The sequence below is a fragment of the Apteryx mantelli genome, chromosome 29 (assembly GCF_036417845.1).
Source record: "Apteryx mantelli isolate bAptMan1 chromosome 29, bAptMan1.hap1, whole genome shotgun sequence".
Lineage (NCBI taxonomy): Eukaryota > Metazoa > Chordata > Aves > Apterygiformes > Apterygidae > Apteryx > Apteryx mantelli.
The window spans coordinates 6,236,103-6,257,868 of NC_090006.1; the positions used below are offsets into that span (position 1 = coordinate 6,236,103).

The 21,766-nt window shown below is 60.4% G+C and overlaps 2 protein-coding genes across 3 annotated transcripts in view; one reads left to right on the plus strand and one right to left on the minus strand.

The window, feature by feature from the left end:
* Positions 1-16,547, plus strand: part of ADGRA2 (adhesion G protein-coupled receptor A2) — a 34,801-nt gene extending 18,254 nt beyond the window's left edge. The window contains exons 3-19 of the mRNA XM_067312427.1: positions 595-666; positions 754-825; positions 1,289-1,360; positions 1,635-1,798; positions 1,876-2,089; positions 2,278-2,442; positions 3,533-3,734; positions 3,846-3,995; positions 4,105-4,266; positions 4,409-4,618; positions 4,693-4,894; positions 5,155-5,363; positions 5,542-5,669; positions 11,204-11,327; positions 11,579-11,724; positions 12,309-12,398; positions 12,781-16,547. Coding sequence (XP_067168528.1) covers positions 595-666; positions 754-825; positions 1,289-1,360; positions 1,635-1,798; positions 1,876-2,089; positions 2,278-2,442; positions 3,533-3,734; positions 3,846-3,995; positions 4,105-4,266; positions 4,409-4,618; positions 4,693-4,894; positions 5,155-5,363; positions 5,542-5,669; positions 11,204-11,327; positions 11,579-11,724; positions 12,309-12,398; positions 12,781-13,984 — 3,586 coding nt within the window. The 3' untranslated portion in view covers positions 13,985-16,547. The remainder of the gene's footprint in view (positions 1-594; positions 667-753; positions 826-1,288; positions 1,361-1,634; positions 1,799-1,875; positions 2,090-2,277; positions 2,443-3,532; positions 3,735-3,845; positions 3,996-4,104; positions 4,267-4,408; positions 4,619-4,692; positions 4,895-5,154; positions 5,364-5,541; positions 5,670-11,203; positions 11,328-11,578; positions 11,725-12,308; positions 12,399-12,780) is intronic.
* A 591-nt stretch (positions 16,548-17,138) lies between these two features.
* On the minus strand, positions 17,139-21,162 carry BRF2 (BRF2 RNA polymerase III transcription initiation factor subunit). 2 transcript variants are annotated; one of them, XM_067312428.1, is made up of 4 exons: positions 20,994-21,162; positions 20,320-20,379; positions 19,652-19,973; positions 17,139-18,759 (listed from the first exon to the last, which is right to left on the minus strand). In XM_067312428.1, exons 1-4 carry the CDS (start codon positions 21,151-21,153, stop codon positions 18,048-18,050), a joined length of 1,254 nt encoding a protein of 417 aa, XP_067168529.1. In that variant the 5' UTR covers positions 21,154-21,162; the 3' UTR covers positions 17,139-18,047. The 2 variants fall into 2 exon arrangements, with proteins under 2 accessions (XP_067168529.1, XP_067168530.1); XM_067312429.1 differs by lacking the exon at positions 20,994-21,162 and adding an exon at positions 20,473-20,662.
* Positions 21,163-21,766: the final 604 nt, after the last annotated feature.

Below are 21,766 nucleotides of genomic sequence, written 5' to 3' on the forward strand. Positions count from 1 at the left end.
GCTCTTATCGCACGGCCACGCGATAGCCCGGTGTGGATAAGGCTGCTCCAGAAACAACTTTGCCCACAGCGGGAGCTTTGTGCCACGGCGGTTGCACTGAGCTCGCGCCGGCTCCCGCAGGCCTTGCCCGGCTGGGGCCGCGGTGCAGCACCGGCAGGGCGGAGGGACGCGGGGGACAGGCGTGCGAGGCTGCCCGCAGCTCGGGAGCGCGCGGAGGGGCCGGTGTCCCTGCCGTGTCCCCACCACCAGCAAGGAGCCTAGTGCCTTCCCTGCTTCCCTGTGGGGAGATCATGAGAGGGAAACGGGACGGAAAGCCGCTAACGAGGTTCCCACCCGGCGTTGTGCAGCGCTGGCGGGGAGGGACAGGAGCCCTGGCAGGGCGGTGGGCGGCTCCGCGTGCCCGGGGTGCCCCAAGCGCCTGGGGACCCCCGCAGGAGCCCTCGCGCCCCAGGGCCGGGCTGGGGGATCGGGGCCTGCTCCTGCCTGCTCCCCCGCTGTGCCGCAGCTCCTGGGGATGCGGCGGAAAACCTTTTTTGCTGGGACCGGGCTTCCTGGCTCTGCACGCTCACCGTTTGTGTGTCTGTCTCCCTGCAGGGACCTGAAGAACAACCTCATCAGCACGGTGCAGCCGGGCGCCTTCCTCGGCCTCCCCGAACTGAAGCGGCTGTAAGTGGCAGGGCAGCACCGCGCGGCGCGCCCGGGGCCACGGCGGTGGCGTCCCCCGCGCCGACGGCCCCTCTGCTTCCTTCGCAGGGACCTCTCCAACAACCGCATCGGCTGCCTGAGCGCCAGCGTCTTCCAGGGGCTCTCCAACCTCCTCCGGCTGTAAGTAGCCGCGTGCGGGCTGGGAGATGAGCTCTCTGGGGCCACCCAGGGTGTCTCTGCGCCCAGTGCGGGTGGCTGTGCACGCCAGGGCCGTTCCTGCAGCTTCCCCGCCGTCACCGCGCCGCGTGCCCACGCAGGAGCCTGCGTGCAGGACAGGCCGGGGCCCTTCGCCACAGCAGAGCTCCTCCGTGGCCGCTAAGACCTGCCCAGCTGCTCTGCGCAAGCCGAAGGCCACCATGGCCTCTGTGTCTGTGCAATGGGCATAAGTGGGGCACGTTGGGGCCGGGACTCCTGGGGTCCCCTCGGTGGCCAGGCTGAGGGGCTGAGCCGTGTCCTGGCTGTAAGCGATGGGTGATGCTGGGGCCCCCCAGGCACGGCGGAGGGCCTGGATTTTCGGAGGTGCGTTACCTCTCCCAGCTGCTCCTCGGGCCCCTCCACACTGCCTTTCTTTGCTGTCTCGCAGGAACATGTCAGGGAACATTTTCTCCAGCCTCCAGCCAGGCGTCTTTGATGAACTCCCCTCTCTGAAAGTCGTGTGAGTATGTAGCCCGTGCCGAGGCATCCATCCCCCCTCCCCAAATGCACGCTCGCCCCTGGGCTGCAGACGTTGGGTGCGAAGGTGCGTCCCCTCCTCCCGGCGCGCTGCGTGCACCCACTGCTGCGCTGCCCTCCAGCTGCAGCACCCATCCCCGCGGAGCCCCCCGAGGCCCCAGCCCCCCAATGCGCCCGGTGCCGGGAGGTTCTGAGTGAGGGTCTCAGGGTCGGCCACGCCGGGAGGTGGCTGCGCCCCGTGACGCCGGCCCTTGCAGCGACTTCGCCACCGAGTACCTGACGTGCGACTGCAACCTGCGCTGGGTGCTGCCCTGGGCCCGGAACCGCTCGGCGCAGATCTCGGACAAGACGGTGTGCGTCTACCCCCGGCACGTCCACGCCGCGCCCCTCCGCAGCACGCAGGAGAGCCAGCTGCGCTGCGGTGAGGCCGGGGCCGGGGCGCGCGGGGCCCGTCGGCGCCGGGGCGCGGGCTCACCGGCCGGCTGTGTCCCCCCGCAGTGGGCACCCCGGAGCTGCACACCCACCACCTCATCCCGTCGCTGCGCCAGGTGGTTTTCCAGGGCGACCGGCTGCCCTTCCAGTGCACGGCCACCTACCTGGACAACAGCACCCAGATCCGCTGGTACCACAACCGGGAGCCGGTGGAGGAGGACGAGCGGACGGGCGTCATCGTGGAGGAGAGCCTCATCCACGACTGCACCTTCATCACCAGGTGGGTCCGGGGCCGGGCAGTGCCCGGGTGGGACGCGAAGTGCAGACGCCTCCTGCGCTTCCCGGTGTCCTGCTGGCGGTCCCCACAGCTGGGGACACCGTCGCGGGCTGGCTGAGCCTGGGGGCGGCCCCAGGGCTGTGCCGGCGGGTCAGCCCTCCGTCCCAGCCCGCGCTCCGCTCTGCCCGCAGCGAGCTCATCCTCTCCAACATCCACGTCTCGGCCAACGGCGAGTGGGAGTGCGCTGTCTCCACCTCCCAGGGCAACGTCAGCAAGAAGGTGGAGATCGTGGTGCTGGAGACCTCCGCGTCCTACTGTCCTGCCGAGCGGGTCACCAACAACCGTGGGGACTTCAGGTAGGACTTTGTGGGGCCCTGGCGGTGGCGGGATGGGGTGCACCGCGGAGCCTGTGTCCCCGTCTCCTCCCGGGACGCCCCGGTGTCCCGTGTGTGCCGGGGCGGGGGGCTTGCCGCGGGCAGGGGGCAGTGGTGCCCGGGCCCGCAGGTGACCTGGCGTCTGGTAGCGATTAGCGGCTGCGGAGAGCGCGCGCGCCTTTGAACGGCTTCCTGCGCTGGCGGCGCAGCCCGGCTCCAGAAGCAGAGGTGTTGGAATTTCTCTGGCAGGAGACGAAAGGCTTTGGGCGCCCGCCGTAACCTCGGCCAGGCCTTTATGGAATATAAATTACTGGTACAGTAAATGTGGCTTAGATTAGCAGCGGGCCCCCCTGCCTTTCCCCCTGGCCCTCCACGCGGTGCCGAGCAGAGCAGGATATGGGATTAGGTAGCCAGGGAAGGCAGCTTCCTGGGAAGCCCCGGCGGGGCCCGGTGGAGGCTCCCGGGGGCCGTGGTGGCTCTCCAGGGATGCAGAGGGGCAGCAGGGTGCTGCGGCAGCGCGGAGCAGCGCGGCGGCACGGCCCACACGGGCAGGGAGCAGGCTGAGGGTCCCTCCAGCCCCGTGTGGAGGCCCCAGGCCTGGGGTGGCCGTGGCTCCGGCAGGTCCCCCCCGGGCAGCTGTGGTGGTTCCCGTCCCCGTGTTGGCTCCATCGTGTGCACGTGCAAGGGACGGCGGGGAAGGGCACGTGCGGGGGGACTGTGCAACCTCCCTGTGCATCCCCTCATCCAGCTGTGGTGTCCGGGGGTGTCGCAGAGGCCAGATGTTCCAGCAGCTGGGCCCTGCGGTGGTCTCCGGGGAGGGAAATAAGGAATCCCGTAAAAGTCTCGGCCACTGCCTGGGTTGCGTGCGGGTTTTGTCCTCGCGAAGCCTTTCCTGCAGCGGGGAAGGGGCTGCCGGTGGGGCGGTTGTCCCCCGCTGCCCGGGCAGAAGGGCCGCACCGGGTCCCAGCCGCATGGGAGCCTGGGGAGGGGGCACCTGCCCGCTGCATGCGGCTGTGGCGGGGGAGCCCTGCGGGCACCGGCCAGGTCTCAACGTGCATCTGCCCGCGGCCAGGTGGCCCCGCACCCTGGCGGGCATCACCGCCTACCAGTCCTGCCTGCAGTACCCCTTCGCCTCGGGGCCGGCGAGCGGCGGCCCGGCCGGCGAGCAGCAGGCGTCCCGGCGCTGCGACCGCGCCGGCCGCTGGGAGGAGGGCGACTACTCGCACTGCCTCTACACCAACGACATCACCCGCGTGCTCTACACCTTCGTGCTGGTGAGCGGGGAGACACTGCGGGGGGCTCGGTGGTGCTCACCCTGCCCTGGGTGCTCCCGGGGCCGGGCCGGCGCAGCTGGTGACCGTCCCCCATGCCGCTCCGCTCCGCAGATGCCCATCAACGCCTCCAACGCCCTGACCCTGGCGCACCAGCTGCGCGTGTACACGGCGGAGGCCGCCAACTTCTCCGACATGGTTGATGTCCTCTACGTGGCGCAGATGATTGAGAAGTTTATTGGCTACGTGGACCAGATCAAGCAGGTAACGTGGTGGCCCCTGCTTCCCCCAGCCCCACCGGGGTGTTTCCTACCAGGGATGGACCCCCCCCCCCCCCGGTAGCTGTCCTCACCACCCCCTGCTCTCCCGGCAGCTCACAGATGTCATTGTGGAGATGGCCAGCAACATCATGCTGGTGGACGACCACATCCTGTGGATGTCGCAGAAGGAGGAGAAGGCCTGCACCAGCATCGTCCGCTCCCTGGAGAGGATTGCGCTGCACACGCTCAGCAGCAACTCCCAGCACATGGCCGTGGTGAGTGTCTCCTGGTGGTGGCGGACAAAGTTGGGGGGGGGGGGGGCTGTCCCAGCCAGGGCTGTCCCTCGCCACGGGGCTCCGGCGTGGGGCTCTGCCCGTGCTCGGGCTCATGGCGGCCCTGCGGCTCTGTGCCTGGCAGAACTCGCGTAATATCGCCTTCGAGGCCTACGTGGTGAAGCCGGAGAGCTACGTGGGCCTGAGCTGCGTGGCCTTCCAGCGGCAGGATGGGGGCCCGGCAGGGCGACCGCCCCTGGCAGAGCGGGGCGCCGAGCCTGCGCCCGACCAGCAGCTGCGGCTGCGCTGCACCACGGGGCGCCCCAACGTCTCCCTGACCAGCTTCCACCTCAAGGTACGGGGCGCGGGGCGGCCGGGGGTGCCGGGGGTGCCGGCTGCCGCTCACCCGCGCCCGTGCCTGCCCCGCAGAACAGCATCGCCCTGGCCTCCATCCAGCTGCCGCCCAGCCTGTTCGCCAGCCCCGCGCCGCCCGCGCCGCCGGCGGACTGCAAGCTCCAGCTGCTGGTCTTCCGCAACGGCAAGCTCTTCTGCAGCACCGGCAACTCCTCCCGCCTGGCCGACGACGGCAAGCGCCGCAGCGTGGCCACGCCGGTCATCTACGCCGGGACGTGTAAGGACTGGGCGGCTCGGAGGGGGGGTGGCAGTGGGGTCCCCCGGGGAAGGGGGGGGGGGCTCTTGGAGACCTTGTGGAGCCTGGGAGGGGTGTCCCAGCGGTGGCCGGCCGTCCCTGGTGGCCAAGGGGGTCCTCCTGGAGGGTGGTTGTCCCCGTGCTGGGGGTGCACAGTGGGGGGGTCCCCGGTTCGCGGTGTCTGGGTGCAGAGGGGGTGCTGTGGAGGTGCTGTGCCTTACCCGGTGGCGGTGCGGTTGCAGATGGCTGCGGCGTGGGCAACCTGACGGAGCCCGTCGCGGTGTCCCTGCGGCACCCCGGGGAGGGCGCCGACCCCGTGGCGGCGTACTGGAACTTCGAGGTGCTGGAGGGCATGGGCGGCTGGAGCGCCGAGGGCTGCCAGCTGGCTGCCCGCGAGCCCAACGTCACCTCTCTGCACTGCCGCCACCTCAGCAACGTGGCCGTGCTCATGGTAGGTGGGGAGAGGGCTAAGGGGGTGCGGGGGGGGGCTGGCCTTTGGGGGGGGGGGGGCGGTGGTTGCAGTGTGTGGGTCAGCGTAGGGGGCTCTAGCGGGGTGCGTTGGGGGGCAGGCGAGGGGGCTCTGGGAGCCGGGGCAGTGCGGGGTGTCCGACGGGGTGTCCATTGCGCAGGAGCTGAGCGGGTTCCCCGGCGAGGCGCGGGGGCCCGTGGAGGCGCTGCACCCGGCTATGTACACCTGCACCGCGGTGCTGCTGCTCTGCCTCTTCACCACCATCATCACCTACATCGTCAACCACGGGTGAGTGTCTGGGTGGAGGGCTCTGCCCCGCAGCCGGGCAGTTTATGGGGGGGGGGGGGGGGGGGTCCATCATCGCGGCCCCACGGCGCTGCACCCCAGGCTGCTGCTGGCAGCATGGGGACAGGGCAGAGTGCTGCAGGGGGTGGAGGGTGCTCACTGGTGTACATCACTGCGGGGAGCTCTGGGCAGCGCCGTGCACAGCCCGCTTGGAGGACCCCCTAGCTTGGTGGGCTCATGGCGAGATGATGGTGAGCAGGTGGGGTGGGGGGCTCGGGGGTGGGTCTCACCCCACACCTGAGGCTCCTTAGCCCCAGGATAGCGGCCAATGGGAGGGCAGGAGTTGGGGGCTGCCGACTGGCTGCCAGGGGAGGAAGAGGAGGGTCTTCCTCCCATAAAAGCAGCCCCAGGCAAGCGACCAAGGGAGCGGAGCGGCCGGGGGACGAGCGACACGGCAGTTAGCAAGGCAGTTCGCATGGGCAGTGAGCGGGGCCGGGGCCCACTATGCTGCCCCAGTCTCCCCAGGTAAGTTGGGCCTCAGAGCCCCTACAAGGGCCTTTGGCCCACACCTAAGGCCCCTTGGAGGTCCTGGAGCTCCAGCATCCGGGGGGGTCCCCCCCGGCCGGGCCGCTGCTGCCCGGGAGAGGAGCCCGAGGCTGGGCCGCTCAGGGCACGGGGCCTCCCTGGAGCTCCAGGCTCTTGGAGCTAAGGATGCACTCCAGGTCCTAAGAGCATCCTTGCCTCCAAGAGCCTGGAGCTCCAGGGAGGCCCCACGCCCAGGGCAGCCCAGCCTCGGGCTCCTCTCCTGGGCAGCAGCGGCCCAGCCGGGGGGGATCCCCCTGGATGCTGGAGCTCCAGGGCCTCTCCTGCAGCTCTGAGCCCCATCCCAGGCTGGCTCGGCAGCATCGGGGCCCCTCGGGCAGGCGGCAGGGCTCTCTGCAGCTCCTCCGGCAGCCCTGCAAGGCAACACACAGCAATGCTCACTGCCCCACACCAGCGCTAAGTGCCCCCCCAACAAGCACAGGGGCAGGACTGACATTACCAAGCCCCCCACCAGAGTCAAAAGCACTAAGACTGACCTTCAGCCCCTCAGCACGCAAGTGGCAAACTAGCCCCACTCACCAAGACCAGCCCCCTCAACAGCAGACACCTGCCCCACATCTCCACCACCATCGGGGCAGCCAGATGGCCAACAAGCACCAGTAGGGATGAGGAGAGAGCTGCATCTCCCACTGACAAACGCAGCCCGGGGACTCCCAGAGAGCACAAGTGCACTCCACCTGTAAAGACAGAAGGAAATAAATACCCAACAGATTAGATACGCGACATCAAAAGGTCTGCCGGGATAGACGCCATCGCTGCCTCCCAGCCTGGAGAACGCTGCAGTCTCACACTCAGTATCCTGCTTTAAGTCCCATTTCACAACTACGCTTCAGGCCCCAAACACTCCCCTCTCACAGCCCCTGACATGTTACCAAAAAGTCAAGCATCACTATTAACCTGGATCTGCTTATTACCAACTCACTTGGAAAGATTGCTTGTATACTGACCAAGACTCAGTAACCACAGGAATAAAAGTAATAGCAACACTAAACAGACAGCAGTGTCTGCGGGACCAGGAACCCCTTGCCTCCTTCCCAGCAGTTTGCTGGGTGTTTCACCCCTCCGTCCTAGGGATGGTGGCCTCCTACCGCTCGTTGTGGGGAGGCTGATGACAAGCCATGGACACCCTCCTCGCCTCCAACAACACCTTTATGTCCATAGTTCCTTCTTTCTCAAGCCAAATTCTATTTAGTTTTCCCTTTAAAGTTACTTACTAAGTTACTTACTTATTTTTCCCTTTTAAATTACTTACTAAGTAAGTTACTTACTTTTCCCTTTTAAAGTTACTTACTAAGTTACTTTTTCCTTTTAAATTACTAAGTTACTTATTTTCCCTTTTAAAGTTACTTACTAAGTTACTTACTTTTCCTTTTTAAAGTTACTTACTAAGTTACTTTTCCCTTTAAAGTTACTTACTAAGTTACTTTTCCCTTTTAAATTACTAAGTTACTTATTTTCCCTTTTAAAGTTACTTACTAAGTTACTTTTCCCTTTAAAGTTACTTACTAAGTTACTTACTTTTCCTTTTTAAAGTTACTTACTAAGTTACTTTTCCCTTTAAAGTTACTTACTAAGTTACTTTTTCCTTTTAAATTACTAAGTTACTTATTTTCCCTTTTAAAGTTACTTACTAAGTTACTTTTCCCTTTAAAGTTACTTACTAAGTTACTTACTTTTCCTTTTTAAAGTTACTTACTAAGTTACTTTTCCCTTTTAAAGTTACTTACTAAGTTACTTTTTCCTTTTAAATTACTAAGTTACTTATTTTCCCTTTTAAAGTTACTTACTAAGTTACTTTTCCCTTTAAAGTTACTTACTAAGTTACTTACTTTTCCTTTTTAAAGTTACTTACTAAGTTACTTTTCCCTTTAAAGTTACTTACTAAGTTACTTTTCCCTTTTAAATTACTAAGTTACTTATTTTCCCTTTTAAAGTTACTTACTAAGTTACTTTTCCCTTTAAAGTTAGTAAGTAACTTTAAAGGGAAAAGTAACTTAGTAAGTAAGTTACTTACTTTTCTTTTTTAAAGTTACTTACTAAGTTACTTTTCCCTTTAAAGTTACTTACTAAGTTACTTTTCCCTTTTAAATTACTAAGTTACTTATTTTCCCTTTTAAAGTTACTTACTAAGTTACTTTTCCCTTTAAAGTTACTTACTAAGTTACTTACTTTTCCTTTTTAAAGTTACTTACTAAGTTACTTTTCCCTTTTAAATTACTAAGTTACTTACTTTTCCTTTTTAAAGTTACTTACTAAGTTACTTTTCCCTTTTAAATTACTAAGTTACTTACTTTTCCTTTTTAAAGTTACTTACTAAGTTACTTTTCCCTTTAAAGTTACTTACTAAGTTACTTTTCCCTTTAAAGTTACTTACTAAGTTACTTTTCCCTTTAAAGTTACTTACTAAGTTACTTTTCCCTTTTAAATTACTAAGTTACTTATTTTCCCTTTTAAAGTTACTTACTAAGTTACTTACTTTTCCCTTTAAAGTTACTTACTAAGTTACTTACTTTTCCTTTTTAAAGTTACTTACTAAGTTACTTTTCCCTTTAAAGTTACTTACTAAGTTACTTTTCCCTTTTAAATTACTAAGTTACTTACTTTTCCCTTTTAAAATTAAGATACTTTTCCCTTTAAAGTTACTAAGTTACTTTTCCCTTTTAAATTACTTACTAAGTTACTTACTTTTCCCTTTTAAAGTTACTTACTAAGTTATTTTCCCCTTTAAATTACTAAGTTACTTACTAAGTTATTTTCCCCTTTTAAATTACTAAGTTACTTATTTTTCCCTTTTAAATTACTTACTAAGTTACTTACTTTTCCCTTTAGTTACTCACTGTTATTTTTCCCTTTAAATTACTAAGTTACTAAGTTATTTTTCCCTTTAAATTACTAAGTTACTTACTTTTCCCTTTTAAATTACTTAGTAAGTTACTTATTTTTCCCTTTAAAGTTACTTACTAAGTTACTTACTTTTCCCTTTTAAGGTAGTAAGTAACTTTAAAGGGAAAAGTAAGTAACTTTTAAAGTAAGTTACTTAGTTTTCCCTTTTAAGTTACTCACCTGTGGGGCTCTTACTTACTTAAACAGGTTTATTTTCCTTGGTGGCCCAAGACACATGTATTCCTTGCTCTTTTGTCATTGCACTACGCTTACTTCCTCATCACATTCACACTTAATTTCCTGCTCTACATGCTGCATTTTCCTCCTGATTGATTAGAAAATTGGTCCTCAGTCTCCATCCCTGCCTCGAGCATCACTTTCGCTCAGCTCCAGGGCTGCTTCTCACCCCCTGCCCGGTGGGGAGTCCTTTACAGCCACGGGGTCTGCGCCCCAGCTCTCATCACCCCCTACCTCCCATCCTGGCTTTCCGCCTTGCATGGCCTCTGCCGCCACACCAGACCCGTTTCTCTGTTCTGCACCGTCACTGCACCGTCATCAGGTCCTCACTCTGACCACGAGCCCTGCCGGTCGCCGCTGCCGGATAAGCCGTACCGCACTACCGTAACCAGGAGGAGCGCACAGCATCATTAACCACGACCACCTGCGGCAGGGGAAGCTTTGCTGCTCCAGCTACACGACGCGACCAGCAAGCAGCAGACAAGTCCAGAACAGCTCAGAAACAACGAGGCTCTGTCATGAGCCCTTGCAAACGCAGCATACAGCCTGGCGCCTGCTACTAGCAACGGCGATACCGCACCAGCCTTACAACCACAGGGCAGCCCAGGCGGCCCCCCACCACCGCAGCAACGCAGCCGCCTGCAGTGGGGGCCCCGCTGCAGGGAGCCTGCATGCCCCCCGCCTCCTGCCCCGCACCGGCAGCCCTGGGGACAGAGGCGTGCGAGGGACCGCGCGCCGGCAGGCCCCTGCACAGCCCGGCGCACGACTCCACGCCCGCATCCAGCACTCACCTGGCAAGAGCAGGATCAGAGCTTCAGGGAACGTACAGCCAGGAGGAGCCTCTCCATGTGTCTCCACCATCAGCTCCAGGATCCCCAGAGATTCGCCACTGGGACATCTTCACTTTTGCAGGGCAGGGGACGCACGCAGACGTCGTGACACAGGTCCACAAATAATCCCGAGCTCCTCGGGGCAATCTGGTAGCAGCTGGCTGCGAGGAGTTCCTGATGCTTCCTTGCGCAGAGCTGGCCTGGGCTGCAAAGGACAACTGCATTAACAGCTAGGATAACTCAGCCCTACAAGCACCTGCGCGCTGCAGGAGCCCCTCGACACGGGCAGGGAGGCGCCACAGAGGCCACGTTACTGCACGCGAAGGACCTCGCCTGGCCCAGCGCCCCGCTTGGATCAGGGCCCCCCTCAAAGCCTGCTCCAGTCGCTCGGGGGAGCATTGCCTCCAGGGACCACCACAACCACCCACCGCCCCTGCTCCAGGGTCTGCCCGCCCACACCGACACTGGGCCCCGGCAGCACCAGCCAGGTGCACAGCACCAGCCACGGACACCCAAACAAGCCCCACGCATCCCGCCTGCCTGCCACGAGCAGCTCCAGTCTCTCCATGGCCGTAAGGACATCACAGAGTCCGACAACAGCTGCTGCCACCCACAAGTGGCCGACCACCCCGAGCCCCGCGAGGCCAGGGCGAGCGCTCTGGTCACGTTTACCCAACACTGGGCTCAGGGCAGCATCCAAAACCATCCGTCCCTCCTGCTCGGGGGCTGCCAAAAACCTCCGCCCTCCACCACGTGCCAGGGCAAGGGCAGCTCCTCAAAGCCGCTCTCCAGAGCAGCACGTCCAGATTTGCTGGGAGCACCAGTCCCCTCCCTGCGCTCGTGGACAGCCCTGCGCTGCCGCCAGCGTCACGGTCCCCGTGGCTCCACGGCAGGGGCTCTCACAGGCAGCACGTACACAGCCCCTGGGGACTCCCTCCCTGACCGGCCGGTATCTCACCGCAAGGATTTGTGCCTCTCTTGCAGGGCCATCCACATCACGCGGAAGTGCTGGCACATGCTGCTTAACCTCTGCTTCCACATCGCCATGACCTCTGCCGTCTTCGCGGGAGGCATCACTCTCACCAGCTACCTGATCGTCTGCCAGGCGGTAGGTGCCGCCGCTGCCGCCGCAGGACGGGGGTGTCCCGCTTCCCGACAGCGGGCCTGCGCTGCAAACACAAAGGCAGGAAGAGGCACATCCAGCCCAACGGCTTGGCCGAGCCAGGTGTCACCCTGCCGGGCTCCGCGGCCAGCGACCACAGCACCTGCGCCCCGACCGCGATTGGGGGGGACCCGTGTGCGGCGACAGCAGCGACCCCCCCCCCCCCGACTTACTCACCTTATTGCCTCTGCCTGCAGGTTGGCATCATTTTGCACTACTCCTCCCTGTCCACCCTGCTGTGGATGGCAGTGAAGGCCAGAGTCCTCTACAAAGAGGTGACCTGGAAGGCGCCCCAGCAGCAGGACGGGGACACGTCCCAGCCGGCCCCTCGGCCCATGCTACGGTAGAGATGCCCCCCCGCCGGCGCGCGCCCCGGAGGGTCCCTTCGCTCGGGAGGCTCTGCCTCAGCCCCGCACCCCCTCCGGGCAGCGGCGAAGCCTTTGCTCTGTCCCCAGCGCCCCTGCAGAGCTTTCAGCCCCACTGGAGGCCAGCGCTGTTCCCGGTCACAGATGACGTAGGGCTGCGGCAGGACTTGCTCCTGTCTTTTAAAAGCGATCGTGCCAGCCCATTTCCCAGCCTACCCACTTCTCCCAGGACGGGCTCTGTCCCTGCATCCCCTGCACCATCCTGGCCCTTCTCCCCGCTTCCCTGTGCAGTCCTGTTTCTCATCACCCCTGCACCTGCCCCAGCATTTTACTGTGGGAAGACATCCTCCCCCTTTCCCACCCTCCTTTCCAGAATGGCAAGCAGCCTCCAAAATCACTCCATAGCTGTGCAAGCAGCCTGCAAAATCAAAGCCCACGCTGGCTTCAGCGGGAGCCCTGCCTGTGCTGGCGAGAGCCTCGTGCAAAGGGCCCCGTGGCGCCGGGCCAGCCCCGCGCGCTCGCCCTCGGGGTGCGGTAACGCCGCCGCCTCCTCTCCTTGCAGATTCTACCTTATTGCAGGCGGGATACCCCTCATCATCTGCGGCATCACGGCGGCTGTTAACATCCACAACTATCACGATAACAACCCATAGTAAGTGTCCCCGCGTGGCAACCCCTTCCCCACCGAGCGTGTTGCCTCCTTCTGCCTGGGGAAGGGGAAAGGGAACCGGGGGCGCCGGGAATCGGGGCACGCTTTGCAAAGGTGAGTGAGATCTTTGCTAGAGCTTCCCGTGCGTCTGGAAACCTACAGCCGAGCTGTCCGGCGGACAAGCTCCTGAGGAGGCCTCGAGGCAGGCCACGGGGCACGGCCGCGGCCGCTGCACCTCCGCAAGGCCTGTCCCTTAGGGACCCACGGGGGCAAGGGCGCTGAGCGCCGAGGACCGCGACGCGGGGCTGCGGCAGGAGGCTCCACGTAGCCGCTGGGCACACAGGCCATGGGCCTGCTGATCCGAGCCCCCTGTTCTCCCTTACAGCTGCTGGCTGGTGTGGAGGCCCAGCCTCGGCGCTTTCTATGTCCCCGTGGCTTTCATCGTGCTCATTACCTGGATTTACTTCCTCTGCGCCGGGCTCAACCTCCGGTGCCAGTCATCGAGCCAGAAAGATGCCCCCGAGCCGCTCGAGATGCCGCCGAGGCTGGGAGGCAGCGGGAACCTCTTGACAGACTCCGGGTCCATCTCAGTGACGCTGAACTCGGGGACGCCCTGCCCCGAGGTGGACGGCGTCTACTCCCTACAGGTGCAGTTCTGGGCGCTGGTCACCACGCATTCCTTGTACGTGGCCCTGTGGACGTTTGGAGCCATGGCTGTATCGCAGCGCTGGTACCTGAACGTCATCTTCAGCTGCCTCTACGGAGTCACGGCCGTGGTGCTGGGGCTTTTCATCTTCATCCACCACTGCGTGCGGCGTCGGGACGTGCTCAACTCCTGGTTCGGCTGCTGCCCGTCCTACAGGAACGCGTTGCCTATGCAGGCGTACGTCCACCCCGGCGTGGCGGTGGAGGACGGCTCGCAGGTCTTCATCGGGTGCAACCCGGAGGCGGCCCATTCCATCAAGTCCTCTTCGTCGCCCAGCAGCACCAACTCCGCCATGGGCCACTGCAAGCTCACCAACCTGCAGGTGGCTCAGAGCCAGGCGGACGCCCGCCCGGCCTCTTATGAGGAGCCCGACAAAACCGCCGGTGTGGCCCGGCACGCCAACAACCTCCACGGCCGCAGGACCCACAAGAGCAGACCGAAGCAGTACCGGGAAGGGAAGCATCACCGCTTGAAAATGCTGCGGGGCCCCGCCTCGGACCACCCCTCCAGCGAGAGCGGGAGCATCCACAACAGCCACTCCGAGAGCTACCACAGCAGCAGGAACAGCCCCTTGAACAACAGCCGCGCAGGGACGCAGGCCGTGGCCCCGCCGGAAGGGGAGACGGCGCCAAGCCAGTCTGAAGGCAGCGACAGCAGCCGGCAGGTGCCGGACTTCGGCAAGGCTCGCCGGAGGAGCGCCAGCAGGGACAACCTCCGGCAGGCCAACGCCATGGAGAAGGAGACGAAGCGCCGGTCCTACCCGCTCAACGTGGCCAGCCACAACGGGGCGCTCAAAGGGAGCAAGTACGACATCGACCTCGCCAGCGCCGACAGCGTGGCCGGGATGAAGACCGGCCTGTGGAAGAGTGAAACTACCGTATAAAGGATGGGAAAGGACCGGACAGCCGCAGCGCCGTCGCACGTTCCTCCTTGGGCAGTGGGGCGGCTTGGGAGCGGCGGCGGGAGCTGCTAAGGGCATCTGCCAAGAGGTCAAGCGCAATCTTTGCGGAGCCGAGGGCTTCTGAGAATTGCTAAGTGCACTAGACGGGACCAGGCGACACGGCCCAGATGCTTTTGCTCAGCTGCCGGGCAGAGGGCGACGCCACGCCTGATCCGACCGGGAGGGGAAGGATGTCGACACTTCCCAGGGCACTGTCCACAGCGGCACTGAGTCTCAAGGTGAAAGGCAATCTTTGCTCTTCAGTAGCCTGAATTGCAACAGTACTTTAATCACTTCCGCATGTCACTTCAGACTGACCCTAAATGCTATTTTATTATATACAGAGGAAACAAATGTCTATTTTTCAAATCTCTATATTATTGTATGTATATATGTATAGACATATGGGTAACTGATGCGAGTGCCTCCGTGTTACATGTCAGTGTTCTTCGAGGAGCGGACGTGCCCCTGGGAGTTTTGGCAATAGCTTGTTCGTGCCACGACTGCAATGTTCCCACCGGGGCAGAGGAGACCAGAACCAGCGCCCTTGACGTGAAGATGCTGTAGCGCGGACGCTCGTTCAACCCTAGCCTAAATAAGCTTTTTCTGAAAGAGTCAGAGAGAAGCTTCTCGGTTTGGAATGCTTTTAAACACGAGCATTTTTATCCACGTGTTCTTAAAAGACGATATTTAGCCCTGTGGGTTACCGAGCTGCCAAAGTAAAAGCCATACTTAAAAGCAAGCACAAGGTAAGAGACGCCACCGTTGCGAGCAAAGGCAATCGTCTGCACTGTTCTCATGCCAGACGCTAAAATCCCTGCAAGGAAATGCTCCCTCATCGGGCTAGCGGCCTCAGAGGCATCAACTATGCAAACAGGCTGGCGCACGGGGCAGCGATGGGCTCCCGGGGGGGCCTGCTGCCCGGGCCGCACAGCGAGCAAAGATTAATGATCTCCAAAGAACCAAAGAGTCAAACCGTGGCCAGAAACACAAAAGCAAGTCCTCGACTTTAGTGTATTCAGAAACTACCTGCCTTTGCTCTTAGGAAGCCAAAGCACCAAAGAGCCCCGTGAGGAAGGGCCTCACAGTCTGCCCCAGGTAAGGCGAGAGAGGGAAGAGTGCTGCAGGGGCTGGGAACGATGCCGACGACTATATTCGACATGTTCCTATGAACAGGTCAGATGCCATTTCCAAGGGGCAGGAACTTGGATTAGCACTTATTTTCCCCTTTTAAAACACAAGTCCACCTTTTTTCTAGCACGCGAATGAAAACAGAGATACTCACTCACTCGTTCACTCATCCCAGGCGGCAGCAGGCTCTGGGAGCGTCCACAGGCCAAGCCTCCGCTGGCTTAAAGGGGGTTTCCTGAAAAGCCAGACACAGTTATTTACCCCGCTGCCAGGCAAGGGGCCTCCCGTACCCGTTTTGCTGCAGTTCAATGCAACGTGCCGCCTGTACATGCAACGGGGCTCTGCGCTCCCCGCGCCTGCTGCGGCAGCCACCAAGCAGCGAAGGGGCCGGTGGCCGCTGCACAGCCTGGCTGCGGCCGCGGCTTCGCGGGCCACCCGTGCACGGGGAGCACGAGGGGAGATGAGGGCCAGCCTTAAAGGCGAGTCCTTCCTCCTCGCTTCCCCGCGCCCCTTCCAGCCTTTCAGGAGCCGTGTCCCGGGGCTGAGCACAGGCCCACGGCGCCTGCTTCAGCCGGGGAGCGTATTTTACCTGCCCTCCGGTGTCGAGCAGGCACCTCCCGGCTGCCCTGTCCCCGTCGACCGTAGTCTAAGGCGGGAGAGGAGGCTGGAGGAGGCCGGACCGGGAGCCCCAGCCCGGACTGGCCTCAGGCCGAAGCCGTTCCAGCCTCTCTGTGCCTCAGTTTCCCCACACGTGCCAACTACTTACCTACCTCCCAAGGGGTCGCGAGGATCGGCAGGGGACCGACAAGTGCTAGAAGCCAGGCAGGTCAATCCTTACATGCACACCATGTCCGATGGTGGGGGGGATCCAGAAGTTAATGGAGTCAAAAGCACTTACTGACAGTTTTCCCACCTGCAGAAACTAGCTCCTCGCCCTCCGGAAACCCCTCATCCCGCAGGGCTGGAACGCCAGCAGCCTTGCTGCGGTTCGGGCCCTCCCCAGCCTGTTCAAACTTCTCTGACCGACTGACTGCTTAACAACGCATGTTTTATCGCGCCTTGTATTTAATACAATTTCAATCGTTATGTCATTACTGCAGCCTCCGCGGTCTTGCTGATGCTGAGTTGTTATATATGCTTGCTGCACTGTGACAGTATTATATAAAAAGCTTTGTATTATTAATTACACTTTGTCTGTTTACATTACAAGCAAATGACATATCAACAGAGAGCTTCTTGCAATATACGTGGGGGAGGGAGGGGAAAATATACCAAAGAAGTGTTTTTAAAGGGGTCTTTTTGCATTTTTATATGAATAGAACGTTTCTAGCAGATATGTTTTGTTTAATATATTAAAGATTTGCAAATCTGCCAAGATCTACCGTTATTTCTTGCAGACTTCGCCGCTCAAATACAACAGACCACTGGGCACATAGAGGTCACTGTTTTATTGAGTTAAACATTACTTTGAAATGAAGAGCCAGCAGCGCTATAATCACACTACCAAGAGCCGCGCAGTTGCCACAGATTTCCGGCAGCTTCACATCACTCACTTAACTGAGCTGGGATAGTTCCCTCTCAGACACGCGCCAAGCGGAGTTTCCCCAGGGATCCCTGTAATACCCCTGGGGCGGGCAACCCCACGCCACCACAAGGACCCACTTACTGTTACTCCTCTTATATCCAGTCCAGGGAGCGCAAACGGGGCGCAGCATTTAGATTTGCCATTTGCTTTTTCCTCAGAAAGCAGAGCAGCAAATGAAGGTGCCCCCTCTCAGCCGCTCACAACCCCCCTCCCCGCCCGCCCAAGCGCGTGAGGTGCAAGACGACGTAAGAGATCAGCGCCTGGAAAAGCTCGAGCAAAGCTCCAGAAAACCGGTGCCAGTGAGGGGCCGGAAGCCTCTGCCTTCCCTGTCACATTACCCTGCAACAGCCGGACGCTGGTAGAAGCAGGCGCTGTTCGGACAGTTCTCCCTCCCTCCCTCCCTTCCAAAACACGAAAATTACCACCGCAATTTCACATTGCCACAGACCGAAGCACCGCTGACACTGACTGACAGGGGCCTCCTCACCCCACAGCTACAGGGATTAGATGTGCAACACAAAGCCGCTGGCTGCAAACGCGTCCCCGTAGATCAGGTAAGTCTGGGCCCGCGTCAGCGAGGAAGCAAGCGACAGGCTGCAGCCTGAGGAGGAATTCAGCTTTGGCCGCTCTGCGCCCGCCTCAGCTCCTCGGCAGCCCCAGCACAAAATCGCCCACTTCCCCTGACGTGCTCCCTGCAAACAGGGCACCGGATCAGCCGCCTGCACGAGCGCGCGGCTGGGCTGCAGTGCCCGGCCGCGGGCCAAGGCAGGGAGAGGCCGTCAGAAGCCCTTTCGCCCCGTGAGACTGGCCATAGGCTGGGGAACCGCAGCGACTCTGACTGACCGACCGCTTCCGAGGAAAGGGTGCTCGGCTGGCTCTCTGCCGCGGGCCGAGATCCTTGTTTTACCTCTGCGTTAGTACACCGACGCGTTGGACCCGCTCGTGACATCTGCCCTACCGCACTTGGGTCAGCCAAAACACATTTTACCAGAGGTTATGAAGAGAGAGGCCAGAAACCACTTCCGGCACCTGCAGTTCTATTTACTTCTAAGAGGAACACAAGGCAATCCCAAACAGTCACTCCATAAAAAGCCGCATTCTGGTCCAGCCACCAAACACTCAACAGGCGATAGCCCGCTGCTCCCCGCGTTGCCCCATTCCCTTGGATGACTGTTCTTGCGGTTATGGTGGCCCTGTTACCATCAGGCTTTACGCTGTCGGTTCCTCGCCCTCTGCTGCCCTGGTGCTCCCGGCGGCGCTCTCCTCCGGCCCGGCAAAGGGCTGCCGTGCTCACAGCCATGTCTTGGCCTTGCTGAACGCCTGGATCTCCTCTTGGCCCCTCAGGTACTGCTCTATTTCACTGTCGGAGATGGGCTCTTCGCCAGTGATGGCCAGGTCCGCAGCGCTCGGGGCTGCTGTGCGGAGTCTCTTCCTCGGCTTGATGAGGCAGGGCGGCAGCAAGGGCCTCCGTCCCCCGTCACGCTGACGTTTCCCTTCCGAGGGACGCGCCTCCTCCTGCGCGGCCCCTCCTGCGGCCGGAGGGGAGCCAGGGCAGCCCTCACCCTGGGCTCCAGCACGCTGCTCCTCCGCATCCTCCGTGCAGAAGGACTTCTTCAGCAGGAAAATTCGGTGCTGCAGCAGGTCCCCGATGTGCTTGATGGCCATTTTCTTGTCCATCTTAAACACCCTCAGCCAAGCGAGCTGGGACGCCATTCTCAGCAGGATCTCGTGAAGCTCCTTCAGCCTCAGGTGGGCCGGCGGAGGCAGGTCGACACCCGCCACCTTGCAGAACCGCGCGAAGGTGCACGTCAGGCGGGCGGCGGGCTGCAGCGACTGCCACGACAGGAACGCTGCGGCGGTGATGATGGGAACAGGGTGCCGGCCCGTGACCAGCCACGTCTCGCTGGCCAGCTCCACGATCTGCATCGTTCGCGCTACCATCTTCTCCTTGTCCTCCACGAACGGGGCAGGGATGTCGGCTGCGCACTGGAACAGCCTAAAACTGCAAGAGCAGAGCGCCTGCCGTTAGCACCAGCTACCGGGGCGCAGGGAAGCATCAGACCTGGTCGCCCACGCAGCTGCAACGGGCGTAAAGGGGTGAGCCACACTGCAGCACTAACAAAGCACCTACACACGCTGTCCAGAAACAGACTCAAATGACAGGTCACCTCCGCTTCCAGCCTCCAAGATTTGATACAGCTCGCTCTGCTTATGCCAGCAGGGAGAAAGCCACCAAGACCACGCAACACTTAAGTAAACTGAGAGCTACAGTAAAGTCTTTTGGGGTAAACGCGCCCCGCTCCAGTGCAGGCCTTTGCTCATATCGCCTAGCAAAGTCCCTGCGCTGCCTGCTCTCCAAAGCGAGGGGCAAGGGGCAGGAAGAGAAGAATCCCAGCCCAGACTACGGCAAAGGAGGCAAAAGCCACCACAGTTCTGTAAAAGCCATCTCAAGTGCTCAGGCCATTCCCTCCAGGACATCAGCAAGCAACAGCGTGGTATTGCTCCTGTGTTTGCTCACATCCACCTCCTGGCTACTTTGTTATATTAAAATTGCTGGCCATAGTAAGAACTTGATGCAATTTTTAATCAAGGGACAGCAAGGTGCACTCCCACATCATGAATTTTAGGTGCTACCACAATGGTACCACCACCCAGCCTCAAGGGCTAAGTATGCCGTCCCGCTTAGGACGCAGGGCTGTGAACAATCCAAGGGAAGATGTTTTAGGTGATCTGGGTTTTGCCTTCATGTCCTCAGGTAAAAATAGACCTAGGTAACAGCACAGGTCACTGTGTGAGCTTACGGCCTTCTGCCCTGGCATGGCCTGCATTTTAGAAGCTTTTCCCCACATCAGTGTAAAATACAGAGCCCTTCAGCATGAAAGGGGTTATGTTACCTATTGAGGTGTGTCTTGACCAGATCCATCAGACTCAGCGCCGGTACGGACAGCTCGAGCTCCTTCTGCACGCTCAGGTAGACGCCGGCAAACAGCTCCTTCTTGGCGTAAAGGAGGGAACAGATCGTTCCCATGGTCAGGGGCCAGTTGTGCTGCCGGCAAGTCACAAAGACGCAGCAGCCCCCCAGAAGCTCCTTCTTCTCCAGACTGACCAGGTGGAAAGAGGGATGCTGGAGAGCTCGCTGGAAGTACAACACAGCCGTTTCCTCGAACACCGACGGGAGCTGGAGGACTTTACAGAGGTCCTGGACCCTCCTGATCCCTGCGAGAAGACACCACCCTTTTAAGATCAGCTCAAGATATACATCTCTCCTTACATACATCTTTCCCTGATATCACAGTGCAGCCGGTATTCAGCCAGACTCGGGCAAAGGCACGAGAGCAGCCTGGTCACTGCAGCCCTGTAAGCAGCAGGCAAAAACATTCTCCCAGCTCCCTTCGTGCAGGTAAGGCAGTTTGACAGCAAGCACCAGCTGGACACAGAACTGCTTTCTTCCTGTTTTAGCTTCTAACTTATCACAGCATCACAAATATGTTACACAAATTAGACTAATGCAGCAAAACAGAGAATTGAAGTATACGAATGAAACCGAACGGCATGCTCTCACCTCGCTGCATACAGCGACTCAGCTGCTCTTTCTGGCCAGTGCTCTGGGAATACGCCACCTCTGAAAAACAACACGCGTTAGGCCAGGTAACCTCGCTCTGACGAGCTCTTCCGTCCCCATCTGGGGGACGGAGCCGCTTAGATCTTGTGCTACCGGGTGCCCAAGGGGCCGGACTGCAGTTTGCAGCATCGGCAGGTCCTCGAGGCCACCGAACGAGGGCTGGCAGCACGGGCTCCCTCAGACAGGAGGGTTTCCGGCCCGGGATGCTCTCCGAGCCATCGCTTCCCTGCAGATGTTGGAGGAAACGGTCTCAGGGTGACTCCTTTATTGATGTAAAATAAAAGGCCGGGCAGCAGCAGGCTGCACGCTCCGTGCCTCAAGCCGGGCGCGACAGCGCTACCGACCCGCGCCCACAGGCGAGGCAGCGCCGGGGCCTCGCGCGCGGGGAGCAGGGGAGAGCGGCCGCGCCGAGGGGCGACGCCAGCCCCTGTCCCCCCCCCCCCCCCCCCGAGACCCCGCTCGGGCCCTCTGAGCGGCCGCCTGGAAGCGGTCGCGCCGCTCACGCCGCTTCGGGACGGCGGCGACGCGCGTTCCGGGGGGGCCGTTTGGGGCCGGGCCGAGGTGGCCGCCCCAGGGAGCGGGGGGACCACGACGACGACACGAACAGGCCCCACCTCGCAGGTGCTCCTCCTCGGCGTAGGTGGTGGTGAGCAGCCCCTCGGCCAGGACGCAGCCGCAGGCGGCGCACACCAGCTGCTGCTGCGCGTAGTGCGCGTCCTCCACCAGGGCGGAGGAGCCGCAGGACGGGCAGCTCGCCGCCGCCGCCATCGCCATCGCCGCTGCGCCGGGGGACCGCTGAGCCGGGGGACCGCTGAGCCGGGGGACCGCTGAGCCGGGCGCACCCGCGCCGCGCGCCAGCCAATCAGGCCGCGGCGCCCGGTCCGTCCCCGCCGCGCGCCCGGCCGGCAGCGGCGCCCGCGCACGCCGCGTTCCGGCGCTGCGCGTTCCCCCCCCCTCCTTCGCAGGGCAGAGCAGTGCCGGAGGCGGCCGGGCCGGGCCGGGCTCGCTCCGTGCCTACCTCTGCGCGCCAGCGGCCGAAACCCTTCCTCGGGCAGGGCAGGAGGCCGAGGTGCCCCAGCAGCGAAGCAGCCGCACGCAGCTCTGCCCCCCCCCGGAGCCTGGAAACAGGGAAAGCTTCGCCCCTGGCAGGGCCAGGCGAGGTTTTACGTGCTGCTCCCCTGAAAGCACAGGGCCCCCGGCAAAACGCCGCGGGAGAGGGGTGATAACTCATAGGGCGGTTTCCCCAAGGTGCCAGGCCCTTAGGGCAGCACTGCGCGTCGCTCCGAACAGAGAGGAGAAGGTCCGACCGAGCCATGTACTCCATCACTTCCCTGGGAACCACAAACTCCGTAAAAGCCTTCCAAGCCCCAGACTAATCAGTCGCCGC